This window comes from Lepidochelys olivacea (genome assembly GCF_965140295.1).
Source record: "Lepidochelys olivacea isolate rLepOli2 genome assembly, chromosome: 22".
Lineage (NCBI taxonomy): Eukaryota > Metazoa > Chordata > Testudines > Cheloniidae > Lepidochelys > Lepidochelys olivacea.
In genome coordinates this window covers 21,507,662-21,528,015 of record NC_140432.1, presented here as the reverse complement: position 1 = coordinate 21,528,015, position 20,354 = coordinate 21,507,662, and the positions used below count along the sequence as shown (strand labels likewise).

The window sequence follows — 20,354 nt, the reverse complement described above, 5'->3', positions numbered from 1 at the left end:
CCAGTCTGCCCAGAAACCCTGCATGTATCTGGTATAACCCTTCTAGGCATGAGCCTTACAAAGCAGAAATGGGCGGGTCATGCAGTCCACAGGCAAAACAATAGGTGGGCAACTCACAAAAGTGACTGGATCCCCAGACAAGCTGTGAGGGTAATCTAGCCTCTGACTTCCTGGGTGTTTTAAGCTTCTCTGGGTCTCATCAGGCTGCAGAACTTTGTCCTCCCTGGTGTCTCTGGCACATTGTCTGGGCATTGGCTCTCAGTTTGTTATCCCTTCACAGAAATGGAGCTCTTCAGCCCACCTGCCCTAGGCCCCCAGGACAAGTGCTGACACCCAAGATAGCCCAGTTGCTTAAAACACACCCTCTCCCTCCTTCATACTGCAAAAGGTGTGAAGCTTCTGGTTATGGTTTAATTGTCTCTGGAGACACAGTAACTGTGAAGCACGTAGCACACATACAGAGACACACTGCACAGAGACAAACACCTTAATGCTCTTCAAACGAAGCAGAGTACAGATCATACCAAACAATAAACCTCTTAAACTGCAATATCCGTCACTAGCTCTTCCTTTGAGAGTCCTTGGGGGGGGGGGGGGGAACGGACGGACCATTTGCGGCCAGGAAGGCAGGCAGAATGACCCCTGCCTCATGTAGAATTTTTACCTGTTGTGTGGTTTCTCCCTCATGAAGTCGTTGCCCAGCTTGCATGACCACCTTACTCTTTCCTACCCCTACACTTCCTCTTCCTGTCTGGTTCCTCTGTTCCTATGTGTTTATTAAACCTCTCCTGGACACTTGGCCATTTTTTGGTCTGCTCCTCTCTTTCCCTACTCCCTTCAGAGGGGAAAATAAAACTGGTCTCCCAAGGATGCAGCTAGTTTTTACTTTCTAGAATAATATTGTGACCAAAGTATTGTCATTAACTTTAAGTATTTCCTACTGTCCTCAGTAGGAGGAAGACATGCTGTCATGCTGGTAAGACATGATGGATACACATACATCTAGGCATTCATGATACAGCATCTTTCATAGTAACAATTAAAAATATCATCCAGAATTCATAAATTTGTACTGACAGATTCCCAAATTGTCACATCTGTACATCCCATTTGCACTCTGAATTATCCACTGAAGTTCTCACAATTAAGTTAATCAATACCCCAGCTACCAGCCTCCACCAGACATCTACTACAGGGTTAGCCTTTTGGCCTGCAGGACCTCAGTAAAAAGAAAAAAAAAAGGTTAAGCGATATTTTCACCTTCTTGTTCCATCACCAGAGACTGGCTGGTGTAACAGCGAGTTTCCGGACTCACCAACCCCTCTGTCAGGGGGAAAGGCTGAGATGGCCTGTCAATTCTGGAGTCGGCAGAGAACACACTATTATTATGGTACATGGGGTGTAACTAGAAGCAAATGGGATGAAACTGGGCAGTGGGAACCGTAAGCTAGAAACATCATCCAAGGGTGTGAACTATGGGCCAGTCTGCCCAGAAATCCTGCATGTATCTGGTATAACCCTGCTAGGCATGAGCCTTACAAATACAGAGACACACGAGGGAGTAACAAGATGCCTCTATTTAGGAACAGGCTTCTAACCTTTAAGCTTTCTGCAGCAAAGCATGGAGGTAGAATTACCTCCAAACAGGTCCAGCAACTCTCTGCTATTGCACGGAGCTGCGTAATGACAGCCTGCCCCTTGTAGTAAGAGGACGCCCTGAAACATAAAACCTTGTATCAGAGGCCTGGTATGAGGCCTAAACTAAAGAAATGGTCAAGACTTTGTTAACATAAAGCAAAATTAAACTGTGAGCCAGAGGCAGGCCCTGCTCACAGAAGCTGGCAAGGAAAGGGCTGATGTTGCAAAAATACACATACCTAAAAGGTACTGGACACTAAAGATATAAACGTGCCAGGATGGTACCAAGAACACTCCGATACTTGCACATTCCACACATAACAAGGAACAGGCTGACCCATCCTAAAGACAGGCAGAAGGATAATATGATGGCTTGAGCTGTTTTGTTTGAACCAACATGTACAAGAAGAGAGGCGGGACCTTACTACATAGACGGGTTGTACCTCAATACATCAGGAGTGACGTGTAATGTGTTTGTACCTGCGTATAAGGATGCATCCGAGTGGTTGTCTTTGTCTGGCCTAGGGGGCAGTGGTAAATACTGCCACTGACTGAGCCAGTCCAGTGTCAGGGAGCACATATGTACTAGCAGAACTGTAGACCTCTGATCCGGGGAGCTAGAGACTGTGTTTAGTTTGGCAATAAACCTGGCCGGGTGCCTTCATACCTTATCGGAGTCCGGGGCCATTGGGTTTTTCCTCATGACATCTGCTGTGCCAGCTATCTGCAGAGCCGGGGCAGCACACAGAGGGAACACACACACACATGCAGCCGACTGTTATCATCATTGAACAGAGCAGAGCACCACACTGGTGACGTCTGATGACACCCCGATAGTGTCCCACTCTTCCTTTCCCAGACTCTCAAGCAGAGTTTGCTGGGAGCCTGAAGAAACTGATGCATCCAGCCAGTTAAGATAAACCAGGATCCCCCCCAACCCCCTTATTATTTAGTGACTGAACGTCTTTGCACGCTCCCAGGCACTGTACAAAATTACAAAGGAGATAGGCTGAGAGAGGCCTTCCCTACAGCCACTGCCAAAACGCTGCGTCTCTCTCAGGAGGAAATGCATCAAGTAGAGTTGGGGACAAAAGAGTAGACCTCAAAAACTGCAGCACCGCCAATCTATTGGGGATTCCACGGATACCACGGCACACCGGCCTTTTCAGACACTGTGCCAAAAGTTCAAACGCAAGGGTTGTAGGTACTTCAAAGGCTGGACTGTAACACCGTGAGTCCCCAGCATGCACGTGCGCACACACACATACAGCTAACAGGAAAAGACTATCTGATATGGCTGGCTGGCTAAAAGGAAAGGAAGCAGATACCCTAGGGGCAAAACCTGTGCCGGTGAAAAGTTAACTCTGCCTTTCAGGGCTGGGCAATAGCAGGGGAAAGGCTAACGTGTCATGGTTTATCAAGCATCTTCAACGCTATTCTTTCCCGGGAGGACAAATCAGTTCCTAGGGCTTGCAAGACAGGGCCTGGCCCTGGTGGTGGTATTGGTCTCATGGGACACCGTTTGCATCATCTCCCTATTGGCAGGTACATGTTCTCTGCTCAACAGTCTTCAGCTTTGGGCATCACAATGCAAAGTCCCTTCTCAGACTTATCTTGTCCTCCTCTCCTGTACACACTGGCTCAGTTCTCCATTTATCATGTGTTACTCTGCTGTAGTAGGTAGCTGCACCCCTACTGGTCTCACTCTGAACCCCACTCCTCTCCCCTAAAGCAAGCATTTTCCGAGAGAGCAGGTTTGTAATGCTGCGTCTGGCTCAGCATGCAACAGCTTCCTTACACCTATCCCTTCCCTGGGGAGACTTCCCCTCAGCCTAGCTGCGTCCTCTTTCCACAACAGCTAATGGACTGCCCCTTCCATTCCTGGTTCACACTGCATCTGTGGGCTGCCTGTCAGTTTGATCTGCCAATGCCCATGCTCCCTGGCAGCTTTCACACCTGTTGCAAGCCAGCTTCGCCTTAATATTCTGAGACCCTGGAGCAGCTTCTCCTGGGCCCACTCTGCTCCCTGGCTCCTACTTTTCCCATGAAGCTGCATATCTCCATGGCAGATTCCTACTGGGCTGTCTCTTCCCAGCCTCTATCTTGCCAGGCCACTGGACTGCTACAGCCTCTCACCTCCAACCCTTTGTATGGCTACCTTTCAGGTGGGTGCTGCTGGCCTCCTTCCCCAGGAACTACATGCAACAGCCACTCTCCTTAGTGCTTAATTGCCCTGGGGCACTATAGCCATCTCCTGCCCTAGACCTAGGCCATGCCTTCCAGGGGATGAAGGGAAGAAGAGAGACAGAGCTGATCTATCTTCTGCTCTTCTTCCTGCCTCAGCTATTATAGTCTCTTTGTGACCAAGTTCTTTCAGAACATCCCAGATGTCCAACACCTACAAACTTACTGGCTTTAGGTGAATAACCATACCTTATAAAATTAAAGCAAGAGCTGACAGTAGGCAGCATGCACTTGCCCAGACTTAGCCTGGTCAAGACACTCGGGGTAATATCCTTACTTTTGCAAAGAGGGCCATGGATCTTTAATTATTTGCAAGAGAATTCAAAGGGTCCAGTGCCAAGGTTTTTGCCCAACAGTCCTTCTAAGGAGACAGCACTACTACAGAGTAAAACCATGACACTGTCATGAGACCAAATGTCACTGTTGCACGGCTTAGGAAGTGCTCACTATCTCATAGAAGTAGGTCCATATTGTGCCTTTCAGATTATTTTGAATAATTAATGAAGCCTCACGTGGGTAGGTCAGTAACATCATCTCAGTATTACAGATAAGTACAGAGAAGCACAGAGAAATGAAGTGACTCATTCCTCAGAGTTAGAAAGTGAGTCAGTGGTAGAGTTGGAAATAAAATCCTGACTCCCAGTCCCCTACTTAACTGCAGGACCACCTAGCAAATATAATCTTTGTTCTATCATCCATGATTAATAGAAATTCTGATTCATCAGGCCAAGCCAAGCTGCTCTTCTCCTGTGAGGAAGAGCTGAGAAACCTGACCCTGCAGCAGCTCGAGTGAAGGGAGATTCCTGGTAATTCTGACATTAGGAAAAGCTTCCCTCCCCTAGGGAATTTCAGTCTGTCATTGGAGCCACGTGACTATCTGGGTAGTTCTGGTGGAGAGTTAATGGTGAAGAGGTGGCAGGATGACGACATTTGGGGTATTCCCTTGAAAGGAGACTTTATGAATCTTTGCATCAAAACAAGAACTGAAAGTGGAATAGAGACAGATGCAAAACAGAGACGACTTTCAGTCTGAATAGCTTTTAAAAGGACCAGCCTGAAGGAAATTAAAAATTAGTAAGTAGACCCTAAGATGAACTGCTTGCAACCATAAGGCCAGCACAGCCTGTACACTCCTAAACCACCTGTCCAGACACTAGCCCCAATGCCATTTAGCTTGTTTTGCTAGGCCATGGCAGAAAGTAAAACTCCTAAGGGACAGATTTTTTAAAAAAGAGCCAGGCACCCAATGGTTCTTACTGACTGCATTAGAAACTACTGCATGCTGGGCTCTTTTGAAAATCTGGTCACACCTGTCCACTACTCTCCATTGCTCAGATCAACTCCAATCCAGGGAAGGAGGATTACGAGAGGTCTCACAAATGTGAAGGAGGGTTTGCCACAGTGTGGTGGCACAGTTCGAGTTTTGCAGGCAGGTAAGAGATGGCTAGAGTGGGTGAGGTGGGTAGATAGGTAAATGGTGGGAGTAGGATGAGGCTTGTATGTAGGGAAAAATCAGAAAATCTAAGGCATAAAATGCATTACACCTAGCAAGGGACATCAAAGGCAATAAAAAGGGATTCTTCATACATTAGGAGCAAGAGAAAGATGAAGGGAAGTGTAGGTCCTCTGCTTAGTGGGGAAGGGGAGCTAAGAACTGATGACACCAAGAGGGCTGAGGTGTTTAATGCCTATTTTGCTTCAGTAACACTAAAAACGTTAATGGTGACTGTCACTCAACACAACTAATATTAGCAACAAGGGGGAAGGAAAACAAGCCATAATAGGGAAAGAATTGGTTAAAGAATCTTTAGATAAGTTAGATGTATTCAAGTTGGCAGGGCCTGATGAAATTCATCTTAGGGTACTTAAGGAACTAGCTGAAGCCATCTAAGAACTGTAAGCAATTATCTTTGAGAATTCATGGAGGATGGGTGAGTTCCAGAGGACTAGAAAAGGGCGAAAGTTAGTAGCTATCTTTAAAAAGGGGAACAAAGAGTACCCAGGGAATTACAGATCAGTCAGCCTAACCTTTGATACCTGGAAAGATATGGAACAAATTATTAAACAATCAATTTGTAAGTACCTAGAGGATATCAGGGTTATAAGGAATAAAATCAAATCATGCCAAACCAACCTAATTTCCTTCTTTGATAGGGTTATTGACTAGTGGATGGGGGGGGGAACAAGAAGAAGTGCAGAGTACTACTGTCACGGTTCCTCCCCCACTCTGAACTCTAGGGTACAGATGTGGGGACCTGCATGAAAAACCTCCTAAGCTTATCTTTACCAGCTTAGGTCAAAACTTCCCCAAGGTACAAAATATTACACCTCAGACTGGCCGCTACCACCACCAAACTAATACTGGTTACTGGGGAAGAGCTGTTTGGACACGTCCTTCCCCCCAAAATACTTCCCAAAACCTTGCACCCCACTTCCTGGACAAGGTTTGGTAAAAAGCCTCACCAATTTGCCTAGGTGACTACAGACCCAGACCCTTGGATCTTAAGAACACTGAACAATCCTCCCAACACTTGCACCCCCCCTTTCCTGGGAAATGTTGGATAAAAAGCCTCACCAATTTGCATAGGTGACCACAGACCCAAACCCTTGGATCTGAGAACAATGAAAAAGCATTCAGTGTTTTACAAGAAGACTTTTAATAAAACATAGAAGTAAACAGAAATAAAGAAATCCCCCCTGTAAAATCAGGATGGTAGATATCTTACAGGGTAATTAGATTCAAAAACATAGAGAACCCCTCTAGGCAAAACCTTAAGTTACAAAAAAGATACACAGACAGAAATAGTTATTCTATTCAGCACAATTCTTTTCTCAGCCATTTAAAGAAATCATAATCTAACACATACCTAGCTAGATTACTTACTAAAAGTTCTAAGACTCCATTCCTGTTCTGTCCCTGGCCAAGACGACTACAGACAGACACAGACCCTTTGTTTCTCTCCCTCCTCCCAGCTTTTGAAAGTATCTTGTCTCCTCATTGGTCATTTTGGTCAGGTGCCAGCGAGGTTACCTTTAGCTTCTTAACCCTTTACAGGTGAGAGGAGCTTTCCCCTGGCCAGGAGGGATTTCAAAGGGGTTTACCCTTCCCTTTATATTTATGACACGCCCCCCAAATCTCAGCTAGGGATTTCTGAAACACTGGCTGGGATTTCTTCCTGGAGCTCTAGGAAAACAGAGTTAATAAGACACATGCATCTCTAAATATACTACCAAGTACATAAAGACTAACAATATTTTCCACATCTCAAGGACGATTTTAACCAGTTGATTCTGGGAAACTTTCACGGGAGAGTGCATCAGCCACTTTGTTAGAAGCTCCTGAGATGTGTTGGATGTCGAAATCAAAATCTTGGAGAGCTAAACTCCACCGAAGAAGTTTTTTGTTAGTTTCTTTGACGGTGTGAAGCCACTTTAGTGCAGCATGGTCGGTTTGCAGGTGGAAACGCCGTCCCCAAACATATGGGCGTAGCTTTTCCAGAGCGTAGACAATGGCATAACATTCTTTTTCAGTGACTGACCAGTTGCTTTCCCTCTCAGACAGTTTTTTGCTGAGAAACACTACAGGGTGGAATTCTTGATCAGGTCCTTTCTGCATTAAAACTGCTCCCACACCACGCTCGGATGCATCTGTGGTTACTAGGAACGGTTTGTCAAAGTCTGGGGCCCTTAGTACAGGGTCAGACATGAGTGTCGCTTTAAGCTTGTTAAAGGCCTTCTGACACTTTCCGGTCCACTGAACAGCATTTGGCTGTTTCTTTTTGGTTAGGTCTGTCAGTGGGGCAGCGATTTGGCTGTAGTGCGGTACAAATCGTCTGTAATAACCGGCCAAGCCTAAGAAGGATTGAACCTGTTTCTTTGACTTTGGGACAGGCCACTTTTGGATAGCATCCACTTTGGCCTGTAGGGGGCTGATAGTTCCTTGACCCACCTGGTGTCCAAGGTAAGTCACTCTGTTTAGGCCTATTTGACACTTCTTAGCCTTAACAGTTAGTCCTGCCTCCCTTATGCGCTCAAGGACTCTTTGTAGATGTTGCAGGTGGTCTGCCCAGGAATCCGAAAATATGGCCACATCGTCAAGGTAGGCGACTGCATATTCTCCTAATCCCGCTAGGAGACCATCTACAAGTCTTTGGAAAGTGGCGGGTGCATTTCGCAGCCCGAAAGGGAGTACATTAAATTCATACAGCCCGAGATGTGTGATGAAGGCTGACCTTTCCTTGGCAGATTCATCTAGCAGTACCTGCCAGTACCCCTTGGTTAAGTCCAAGGTAGAGATGAACTGGGCCCGTCCCAGTTTCTCTAATAGTTCATCAGTGCGTGGCATTGGATAGTTGTCTAGGCGAGTTACAGCATTTAGCTTACGGTAGTCCACGCAAAAACGTATTTCCCCATCTGGTTTGGGAACTAGAACCACTGGAGATGCCCATGCACTTTCAGAGGGGCGGATTACACCCATCTGTAACATATCCTGGATCTCCCGTTCTATAGCAGTTTTAGCTTGAGGAGACACCCGGTAAGGTTGGACCCTAATTGGGTGAGCATTACCTGTGTCAATGGAGTGGTATGCCCGTTCAGTCAGTCCTGGGGTGGCTGAGAACGTTGGCGCGTAGCTAGTGCACAGCTCCTGGATCTGCTGTCGCTGCATACGCCCAAGGGTCATGGAGAGGTTCACCTCTTCCACACCACCACCACATTTCCCTTCGTAATAGACACCTTCAGGCCACTCAGCGTCGTCTCCTCCCTGGGCTGTAAACTGACAAACCTTTAATTCTCTGGAATAAAAGGGCTTTAGAGAATTAATATGATACACCTTAGGCTTTCGGTTGGAGGTGGGGAATGCTATGAGATAATTAACAGCTCCCAGGCGCTCCTGGACCACGAATGGCCCTTCCCACGATGCTTCCATTTTATGGGCCTGGAGCGCCTTTAAGACCATGACCTGGTCTCCTACTTTGAAGGAACGCTCTCTGGCATGTTTATCATACCAGGCTTTTTGCTCTTTTTGAGCATCCTGTAAGTTTTCTCTAGCAAGGGCTAAAGAGGTTCGGAGGGTGTTTTGTAGGTTGGTTACAAAGTCCAGAATGTTAGTTCCTGGAGAAGGTGTAAATCCCTCCCATTGCTGCTTCACCAACTGCAATGGCCCCTTAACCTCACGGCCATATACAAGTTCAAATGGGGAAAACCCTAAACTGGGATGTGGTACAGCTCTGTAGGCAAAGAGCAACTGCTGCAATACTAGGTCCCAATCATTGGAGTGCTCATTTACGAATTTACGTATCATGGCCCCCAAAGTTCCATTAAACTTCTCCACCATGCCATTTGTTTGATGATGGTAAGGAGTGGCAACCAAGTGATTTACCCCATGAGCTTCCCAAAGGTTTTTCATAGTTCCTGCCAGGAAATTAGTCCCTGCATCTGTGAGGATGTCGGAGGGCCAACCTACCCTGGCAAAAATGTCTGCTAGTGCCTGGCACACACTTTTAGCCCTGGTGTTGCTTAGAGCTACTGCTTCCGGCCATCGGGTGGCAAAATCCATGAAAGTCAGTATGTACTGCTTTCCTCTGGGTGTCTTTTTCGGAAAAGGACCCAGAATATCCACAGCTACTTGCTGAAATGGAACTTCAATGATGGGGAGTGGCTGGAGAGGGGCTTTGACCTGGTCTTGGGGTTTTCCCACTCTTTGGCACACCTCACAAGACTGGACATAGGTAGAAACATCCTTGCCCATTCCCTCCCAGTGGAATGACCCCCCCAAACGGTCTTTGGTCCTGTTCACCCCAGCATGGCCACTAGGGTGATCGTGGGCTAAGCTCAAGAGCTTGGCCCGGTATTTAGTTGGAACTACCAACTGTCTCTGAGGATGCCAGTCTTCCTGGTGTCCACCAGAAAGAGTTTCCTTGTATAAAAGTCCTCTTTCTACAACAAACCTGGATCGATTAGAAGAGCTGAGAGGCGGTGGGTTGCTCCGTGCCGCCGTCCAAGCTCTCTGGAGGCTTTCATCTGCTTCCTGTTCAGTCTGGAACTGTTCCCTTGATGCTGGAGACATCAGTTCCTCATTGGATTGTGGACCTAGGCTTGGTCCCTCTGGAAGCGATATAGAGGATGGAGCTGCTTCTGTTGACTGTGAACCGCTCTCCGCTGGTGCACTATGTTGGGATTCAGGCTCCGGCTGAGCCTCTTGGGTAGGGTTATCGGCTGCTGCCAGTTCAGGTTCAGTGGGGCCCTCTGGTGTTGAGGTTGCAAGTACTGGATTCAGTGCTGACACGGGGTCTGGTGTTGGTTGTTCGGCTGGTTCCGGTTCTGGGACTGGTTCCGTCTGGGTCTCTGGGACTGGATCCACTACTGCTGTTGCAGACATTGGCCTGGGGTCCGGGTCCATCACCTCTGACCGGGTTCTGATAGAAGTTTCCGGAACAGAGCTAGGCCTCACGGCTTGTTTAGCCTGGCTGCGGGTGACTGTTCCCACCCTCTTGGCCTGCTTCACGTGATTGGCCAAGTCTTCCCCCAACAGCATGGGGATGGGATAATCATCATAGACTGCAAAAGTCCACATTCCTGACCAGCCCTTGTACTGGACAGGCAACTTGGCTGTAGGCAAATTGAAAGAGTTGGACTTGAAGGGTTGAATCGTCACTTGGATCTCTGGGTTGATTAAATTGGGGTCCACTAAGGAAGCATGGATAGCTGACACTTGTGCTCCGGTGTCCCTCCACGCGGTGACCTTCTTCCCGCCCACACTCACAGTTTCCCTCCGCTCCAAGGGTATCTGGGAGGTATCTGGGCCGGTGGACCTCTGGTGTGATTCCGGTGCAATGAACTGTAATCTGTTGGGGTTCTGGGGGCAGTTGGCCTTTACATGCCCCAGCTTGTTACATTTAAAACATCGTCCAGCTGACGGGTCACCGGGGCGAGGTGGGTTGCTGGAGAACGGGGTGGTGGGACGATAAGGGGTCTGGAGGGTTCTTTGGGAGGTAGGTGGGGCTTTGGGCGGCCCCCGGTAATAGGGTGTGGTCTGGGGTGGTCCCTTCTGGTCTCCGCTCCAACTGCGACCAGTTTTCTTCTTCTCTGCCACCTCCACCCATCTGGCTCCAATCTCTCCTGCCTCGATTACAGTTTTGGGTTTCCCATCTAGGATGTATCTTTCTATTTCCTCAGGAACACCCTCTAAGAATTGTTCCATTTGCATTAGGAAGGGCAAATTTACTGGAGATTCAACACTTGCTCCTGATATCCAGGCATCCCAATGTTTCACAATGTGGTAGGCATGTCGGGTAAATGACATGTCTGGTTTCCACCTTAGGGCTCGGAACCTCCGACGAGACTGCTCGGGTGTTATCCCCATTCTGACTCTCGCCTTGGATTTAAACAGTTCATACTTGTTCATATGTTCTTTAGGCATTTCAGCTGCCACCTCAGCTAAGGGTCCACTGAGCTGCGGCCTCAGCTCTACCATGTATTGGTCAGTAGAGATGTTGTACCCAAGGCAGGCCCTTTCGAAGTTTTCTAAGAAGGCCTCAGTATCATCACCTGCCTTGTAGGTGGGGAACTTTCTGGGATGGGAAGTGGTACCTGGAGAAGGATTGCTAGGGTTTGTTGGTATATTCTGCTGGGCCTTTATCCTCTCCATCTCCTCCACATGCTTCCTTGCCTCCATTTCCCTCTTGTGGGCAGCCTCCTGTACCTCGTTCTCCAGCCGCATGAGTTCTATCTGTCTTTCATGTTCCCTTTGTTTTTCCTCAGCCTGAAATTTGGCTAATTCCAGCTGTAGTCGAGCCGAGGATTTGGCCATTCTAACCTCTCTGTTTTTAACTAACTTTACACCCGAGGTTTAGAACTAAACAAACAAAACTTGGCTGTAAAATTTTGCTGTGCTGGAATAGAATACCTATTCTCTGATAGTGATTGTCAGCCTACAGAAAAAGACAATTCCCTTGTCTCTGCTCTGGGCCCAAATTAAAGCAAAAAACCTCCAACTACTTGGAAACCTGCTTACCCAGCCCAAAGAAAAAAAAAATTTCTTTTCAAACCTGTGCTCCTTGTAAAACAAAAAAAAATCAAAATCCTAAAAAAAACCCTGCCACTTTTGTCTCCAGGCAAATGGGTAGAGCACACACCCCCTATTTACTTTTAGGAAGAAAAGAAAAAAAAAAAACCTCTGGGTTGGAAGACTGTGAATTTCCCTGCAGGAGTTAAGTACCCTGCCTCCAGGCAAAGAAAACCTGCAATTCACAAGATAATCCCCTTTTGTCTCTGCTTGGCCACAAAGCAGAGAGAAACCAAGCTGCTTTCAGTTTCAAAGCTGCTTCCTGGACTTCCTAAAAATTCCTTTTTAAAATCTGTATTTCTAGTTCAAAAAACCTCAACTGGATCTCAAAATGATTTCAGGTTAATCCCACCACTGTGCCACCATGTCACGGTTCCTCCCCCACTCTGAACTCTAGGGTACAGATGTGGGGACCTGCATGAAAAACCTCCTAAGCTTATCTTTACCAGCTTAGGTCAAAACTTCCCCAAGGTACAAAATATTACACCTCAGACTGGCCGCTACCACCACCAAACTAATACTGGTTACTGGGGAAGAGCTGTTTGGACGCGTCCTTCCCCCCAAAATACTTCCCAAAACCTTGCACCCCACTTCCTGGACAAGGTTTGGTAAAAAGCCTCACCAATTTGCCTAGGTGACTACAGACCCAGACCCTTGGATCTTAAGAACACTGAACAATCCTCCCAACACTTGCACCCCCCTTTCCTGGGAAATGTTGGATAAAAAGCCTCACCAATTTGCATAGGTGACCACAGACCCAAACCCTTGGATCTGAGAACAATGAAAAAGCATTCAGTGTTTTACAAGAAGACTTTTAATAAAACATAGAAGTAAACAGAAATAAAGAAATCCCCCCTGTAAAATCAGGATGGTAGATATCTTACAGGGTAATTAGATTCAAAAACATAGAGAACCCCTCTAGGCAAAACCTTAAGTTACAAAAAAGATACACAGACAGAAATAGTTATTCTATTCAGCACAATTCTTTTCTCAGCCATTTAAAGAAATCATAATCTAACACATACCTAGCTAGATTACTTACTAAAAGTTCTAAGACTCCATTCCTGTTCTGTCCCTGGCCAAGACGACTACAGACAGACACAGACCCTTTGTTTCTCTCCCTCCTCCCAGCTTTTGAAAGTATCTTGTCTCCTCATTGGTCATTTTGGTCAGGTGCCAGCGAGGTTACCTTTAGCTTCTTAACCCTTTACAGGTGAGAGGAGCTTTCCCCTGGCCAGGAGGGATTTCAAAGGGGTTTACCCTTCCCTTTATATTTATGACAACTACACTTGTGCATTTGATTTTTCCTTCCTAACTACAAAATGGGGAATAGTTGGCTAGATGGTAGTACTGCTGAAAAGGATCTGAGGGTTATAGTGGATCACAAATTTAATATGAGTCAACAATGTGATGAAGTTGCAAAAAAGGCTAATATTCTGGGGGAGAGTAACAGGACCATTGTACGTAAGACAGAGAAGGTAATTGTCTCACTCTACTCAACACTGATGAGGCCTCAGCTGGAGTACTGTGTCCAATTCTAGAAACCACACTTTAGGAAAGATGTGGACAAATTAGAGAGTGTCCAGAGGAGAGCAACAAAAAAGATAAAAGGTTTAGAAAACCTGACCTATAAGGAAAGGTTAAAACAACTAAACATGCTTAGTCTTGAGAAAAGACGACTGAGGGGGAACCTGATCATCTTCGGATATGTTAAGGTCTGTTAAAAAGAGGACAGGGATTAATTGTTCTCCATGTCCACTGGAGGTAGGACAAGAAATAAAGGGCTTAATCTGCAGCAAGGAAGACTTAGAAAGTTTTTCCTAATATCTAACCTAACTCTGTAATTAAGCTATGGAACAGGCTTCCAAGGGAGGTTGTGGAATCCCCATCATTGGAGGTTTTTAAGAACAGATTAAACAAACTGTCAGAGATGATCTAGGTCTAGGTTTACTTGGTTCTGTCTCAGCACAGCAAGCTCAATTTGATGACCTCTCAAGATCCCTTCCAGCCCTACATTTCTATGAATATATATATTTGTTATTTTGCATCAGACCTAACAAAATCATGACAATGCAAATTAAACAGCTTCCCTTTTCTTCACTGGGACAGAGCACTGCAGTATTTGATACATTTGGGAAACCTCCTAATATAGAGTCTAAAGAGAGATGTTTGTTCAAGATTATAATATAGAGAGGCTCACTCATAAGGGACAGTATTATGAAGATAAGAATTTTGAGATATGCTCTGGAAACAGGGGGACTGAGAACACAGTGTAGATGTATACAGCCCCTCACCACAGATATCCTCTATTATTTAAATGAAAGTTGTGTTTATTTCTCATACACTGGTTTGTTATTTAATAACCCAGTATCATTACATGGTGTCAGAAGTGCAGAATGAAAAGGAGGCTGCAGTTGCAACAAACAGAGGCGAACAAAAGCGTGTGTGTGTGTGTGCGCGCGCGCACAATAGTAGCTTGGCTGGCTTTAGAAGGAAAAAAGCCAAAAATGAACGTGTTGCAACCTCCATCCAGTCTGCAACTGTCAGGCAATGTTGCAGAGAATTGGAAAAAATTCCAACAGAGATTTTAATTGTATTTAGTAGCCACAGGGGCAAACGAGCAAAATGATTAAGTGAAATCATCAATCTTTTTGCATGTTGCTGGGGAGGAAGCACTGGATATATAGAAGAACTTTAAGTTTGCTGAAGGTGAATGTATGAAGGTAAGTAAAATACTGACTAAATTTGAGGACCATTGCATGACAAACAGGAATGAGACCTTTAAGAGAGACAATTTTTCTACATTCATGCAATAAACTGATGACACCATAGAGCAATGTGTCACGGAATTAAGAAACCACAGTAAAACCTGTAACTTTGGTGAGCTGACAGATTCTCTGGTCAGAGACAGAATAATCTGTGGCATTAAAGACAATATGTTAAGAAATAGACTACTCCATGAAGGAGATTTAAATTTAGAAAAAACTTTCCAGATATGCAGGGCAGAAGAACCTGTGAAAGCACAAGCCAAAGAGCTGACTTCACCAGCAGGGATTATACATGTACTAAAAACAACAACAACAACAAAAAGAGTATAGCCAGAAAAGGTCAAATCAAAAAGTGGAACCACACACTATGAAAACCACTACTGCAGGTAGAGTGGGTACAGACAGCTATGTGGAAGGTGTGGATTGCAGCATGGCCCAAAAAAGAGCGTTGTGCCTTTGGGAAACTGTTATAAATGTGCAGAAAAAAAATATTTTTTTTTTTGCAAAATGCTGTAGATCCCAAAGGCAGAAAAGTCAAATGCATGCAGTTGAAAACAAGCTGGTTGAGGAGTTTTATGTAGATGTGCTGGGATCAAGCAAAACTGATGAGAGGGACTGCATATTACCAGTGAAAGGGGATGAAATAATTATTCCACTCAAACTGGACACAGAAGCACAGATTAATAAGAAAACTGAAACAGAGACCAACAAAAATAAAAGTAACTGGTTATTCTGCAACAAATATACCAGTGAAGGAGATATGCATCGCTAGCATCTAATATAAGACCATGTACAGGCTCCTTCCTGTTCATTATAGTACCAAAGGAGGTGACACAAATTTTGGCAGCTTGTGAAAATCTGGTAAAATAGGTGTTCTGACTACAAGATCATACTAAACCTGACTATGAGGCACTCATTTGGGAGTATCATGATCTGTTTCAAGAGTTCAGTTGCTTGCAGGGTGAACATACAATCCAGAAAAAACAAGCAAGTCCCTTCAGGTATCCATCCATGTAGAAAGGAAACTCCTAGAAAGTAAAAATTAATGGTACTGGTGTGCAGAACAGGAGGAATCATGGGAAAGTTTCATACCAAAACTGATACAAAAGCCAGTTGAAGTAGTACGCACCAAACAGGCATATTAAAATTTTCAGCAGATGCTTCACAATCTGGGTTAGGTACAGTGATTTTACAGAAACACAATGATTGCTGGCAACCAGTAGAATATACATCCAAACCACTGACTGATGCAGAAACCAGATATGCACAGACATAGAATGATAATGTGCTGAAATCTCATGACAATGAAATCATACAGGAGATGAAAGAAAATCAGAAGTGGAAGCAGAAATAATATTTTGACAATATTTATGTAATCCAGATCTCCCATCTCTTAGCCCAGATGATAGAGTGTGCCTGAGGAGTCACACCTCTAATACTTGGGGCTAAAGGGATACTGTTAAAGAACAGCTGCACCCAAGAATTTATGTAATCCAGAAAGACCAAAGGCACAAATACTGGCATCACTGAAGGGATCTAAGAGTAATCCCAGAAAGTTAAAAAACATTGACAGGAGATATGGACTCTGGCATTTACCAACCTACTGATTATTATGAATGGACAAAGGAGAAACAACCAACAAGAGAACTCAGACTCTAATGAAAGGGTGAGATACTGAAGATCAGAGAGGGAGATTAAATGTCCTGAAAGACTAGCCTGCCTAGAGAAGGGGTATTTGAGAAATGTGAGTGTTAAAGACTTACTCCACAGTGATGTGCTGGTAGCTTCTCTCTTGGTAGCGGATACATTGGGTATATGGATCATAGTTTATGGAAATGTACTAGTTGGGTTGAGAATTCAATGGATGTGTTATTAAATAGTTGTTAGCTGCTTATATAAGAGGGTTTTGTTTTTGTTTTTTAAAGGTAGTTCCCCAGTTTATTCTGCTTTGTGTGGCTTGTTTGGCAGAAGAAATTTACCTAATGAGATCAGATGGCATACCGAGGTGACCGTGACCGATGTAATGCAGGCAATGTAGGATGCAAAGCAGAGATGGGCGGGTCATGTAGTCCACAGGCAAGACAATAGGTGGGCAACTCACAAAAGTGACTGGATCCCCAGACAAGCTGTGAGGGTAATCTAGCCTCTGACTTCCTGGGTGTTTTAAGCTTCTCTGGGTCTCATCAGGCTGCAGAACTTTGTCCTCCCTGGTGTCTCTGGCACATTGTCTGGGCATTGGCTCTCAGTTTGTTATCCCTTCACAGAAATGGAGCTCTTCAGCCCACCTGCCCTAGGCCCCCAGGACAAGTGCTGACACCCAAGATAGCCCAGTTGCTTAAAACACACCCTCTCCCTCCTTCATACTGCAAAAGGTGTGAAGCTTCTGGTTATGGTTTAATTGTCTCTGGAGACACAGTAACTGTGAAGCACGTAGCACACATACAGAGACACACTGCACAGAGACAAACACCTTAATGCTCTTCAAACGAAGCAGAGTACAGATCATACCAAACAATAAACCTCTTAAACTGCAATATCCGTCACTAGCTCTTCCTTTGAGAGTCCTTGGGGGGGGGGGGGAACGGACGGACCATTTGCGGCCAGGAAGAATGACCCCTGCCTCATGTAGAATTTTTACCTGTTGTGTGGTTTCTCCCTCATGAAGTCGTTGCCCAGCTTGCATGACCACCTTACTCTTTCCTACCCCTACACTTCCTCTTCCTGTCTGGTTCCTCTGTTCCTATGTGTTTATTAAACCTCTCCTGGACACTTGGCCATTTTTTGGTCTGCTCCTCTCTTTCCCTACTCCCTTCAGAGGGGAAAATAAAACTGGTCTCCCAAGGATGCAGCTAGTTTTTACTTTCTAGAATAATATTGTGACCAAAGTATTGTCATTAACTTTAAGTATTTCCTACTGTCCTCAGTAGGAGGAAGACATGCTGTCATGCTGGTAAGACATGATGGATACACATACATCTAGGCATTCATGATACAGCATCTTTCATAGTAACAATTAAAAATATCATCCAGGATTCATAAATTTGTACTGACAGATTCCCAAATTGTCACATCTGTACATCCCATTTGCACTCTGAATTATCCACTGAAGTTCTCACAGTTAAGTTAATCAATACCCCAGCTACCAGCCTCCACCAGACATCTACTACAGGGTTAGCCTTTTGGCCTGCAGGACCTCAGTAAAAAGAAAAAAAAAAGGTTAAGCGATATTTTCACCTTCTTGTTCCATCACCAGAGACTGGCTGGTGTAACAGTGAGTTTCCGGACTCACCAACCCCTCTGCCAGGGGGAAAGGCTGAGATGGCCAGTCAATTTTGGAGTCAGCAGAGAACATTATACTACCGATTATTTTAACAAGGGATTCCCATATTTTTTTCCACATGTACCAGGATGAGCCAATGGACAGACTTGGTGAATCCATTTATATTCTCATTTAAATAAAGCTGATGAAGAAGGCAGGACTACTGGGCATCAAATGTGTATGAAGTGCATTTAGCTAGAAACATATTCTCTTTCTGAAAAAACATACTATGTTGATTAGCAGAACACAATACATGGAAATAAATAATCCCTGGAAGGGATACGTTAGCAGTATCCAGAGAGGGGATGACTCCCTCCGAGGCAGGAAAAATCAACTCTCCATGCACTTTGGCATCAGAATAATAGAAAGAGGTCCCAAGAGTTTCCTCCAGCACATCACTGGCATAGAACTGCAAGGCCCTCCAGCACCTACCGTACTTATGCCTGAGATCATCCCTTATCAAATACAAGGCTCTGTGGGTGAAAGTTTCAGATATAGTACTCATGGTCAGCCCTTGACCAAATGGTGCCCAGGCAAGGAATGTCTCCAGCGCCCTCCCCCCAACTCCATTTGTTAAACTTTTGAATACCTTATTTTTTATTGCATTTGTAGCCCATTTCAGGAGTTTGATGGATGATTTATACTCCCTGTCATATAAAATTGAGCAGTGATGCCCCGCCCCTTATATACCCACGAAGGCATGGCTGACAACATTCTAGGAGGTTCAGGGAAAAGGTAGTTCTCTGAAAGTCTAGAAGGGTCGACAAGATTCTACAAAGGTCCAGAACATTCTAGGAGGTTAGTGAAAAATGAATCTACCTACAGAATACCTGACACATTTTACTTCTAGCATTCTATTTTCCCTTTTGTCACTAACAACAAAAACATCACTCCAAGCCTGGCACCCCAGCAGTCACCTGGGTCACCTGCCCCTAAATTTGGCCCTGATAGAATTTACAAATCTGCTTTTCCTGTGTTCCCTGATGTCTTCAGAGGTTTCTTCCTGGTCCTGCCATAGAAAATTAAACATTTGTCATTTGAATGTTAATTTTTTGGTACTTAATTGACTAATGATGTGATGGTGTCTTAGTAACTAATGGTTTAAAAGCCACAGTGCAGCAAAGTAATTAAAGTGCTAATTGGTTAAGTGGGAGAGCATAAAAAGAAGGCATAAGGCATTAATAAAAAGTTTGTGCTGGTGCTGACTGATGTAAGAATAAATAAAGATAACCTTGAATTCTAAAGTGCTTTGTTGCAATAGTTATAACAAATTAAGCAGTGAGAGTGATGGACATATAAACTTGTGTACTAAATTTAAATACTTTAGGAATATATCCAAAATATTTTGCTTAATAAATTACTGTTTCCTTTCTATTTTGCAACTAAGTTTTGCAACTATTAAGACAAGTTTTCCTTTTAAATAACCTAATTTTTAAAAGAGATTTTTTTTCCTTCATGTTCAACAGTCAACTTTAGTTGTCTAATTATTTTTTTTCATTAGCATTCGATATTTTTTCCAGTTGAGATTAAATAGACTGTGTATATTGCGGGGGCAGCAAAGCTGAAATATTTTTGTCCTTTGTAAAATATAGGAGACTTGTTCATTTCTAATTAAAGGATGAAAGGAAAGTCTTGGTCAGCTGATCCTTATAACTGAGAAAATAACTTACTATACTATTAATTTGAGTAGTCTCAACCAATGTCACCAATGGTTTTGCTGTCTGACTCTTACTTCAATTTGACTCACTTTAAAGTTACCTTAACAGAATTATTTCATGCTGGCCAGGAATAGTTTCACAATCTCCTAATTACTATTGGTGTAGAAATGAGACTTAAATTTTTAAAGTCGCTAATTTTAAAACCGTATCACCGGGGAGGAAACAACTATACTATATCTGACTCTAAATCTGTTGGAATAGTGCCAGTAGTTCGGATTTAGATGACAAGATTATTTAAAAAAAGCATTGTTCTATTTCTGCACATGTAATTAAAGTAAAATTAATGAAGAGGGGGAAGCTTAACTGAGAAGATGTACCACGTCACCGTCTCACCTGGAGGGCCACTCGCTCCCTCGTCTTGGATTCATGTCAAGGCAGCTGTTTAAAGTCTCAGTCTCTCTCTCTCTTTCAGGACTGATTTTAATGTGGGTTTCACAGGGATGTTGACATCTCCTTCAGTGAATCGCTGATGGAAGGAGGAGGGCCGTGGAGACTCCTTTAAAGCAGCTGTTTAATGCTACTTCATTTATTTTTTAATGCAACAGAAGGAGGCTGGCTGGGCCGTACAGTCTCGCTTCCCTCGTTGTAAAACTCCCTCTCAC

General features: G+C 44.5%; 1 protein-coding gene across 1 annotated transcript in view; it reads right to left on the bottom strand.

Moving 5' to 3' along the window:
- Nucleotides 1–20,354, bottom strand: part of CXCR5 (C-X-C motif chemokine receptor 5) — a gene marked incomplete at its 5' end in the record, with an annotated part of 31,425 nt that overhangs the window by 9,915 nt on the left and 1,156 nt on the right. The window contains one exon of the mRNA XM_084611657.1: nucleotides 18,993–19,043. Within this exon, the coding sequence (XP_084467783.1) occupies nucleotides 18,993–19,043 (51 nt within the window). The remainder of the gene's footprint in view (nucleotides 1–18,992; nucleotides 19,044–20,354) is intronic.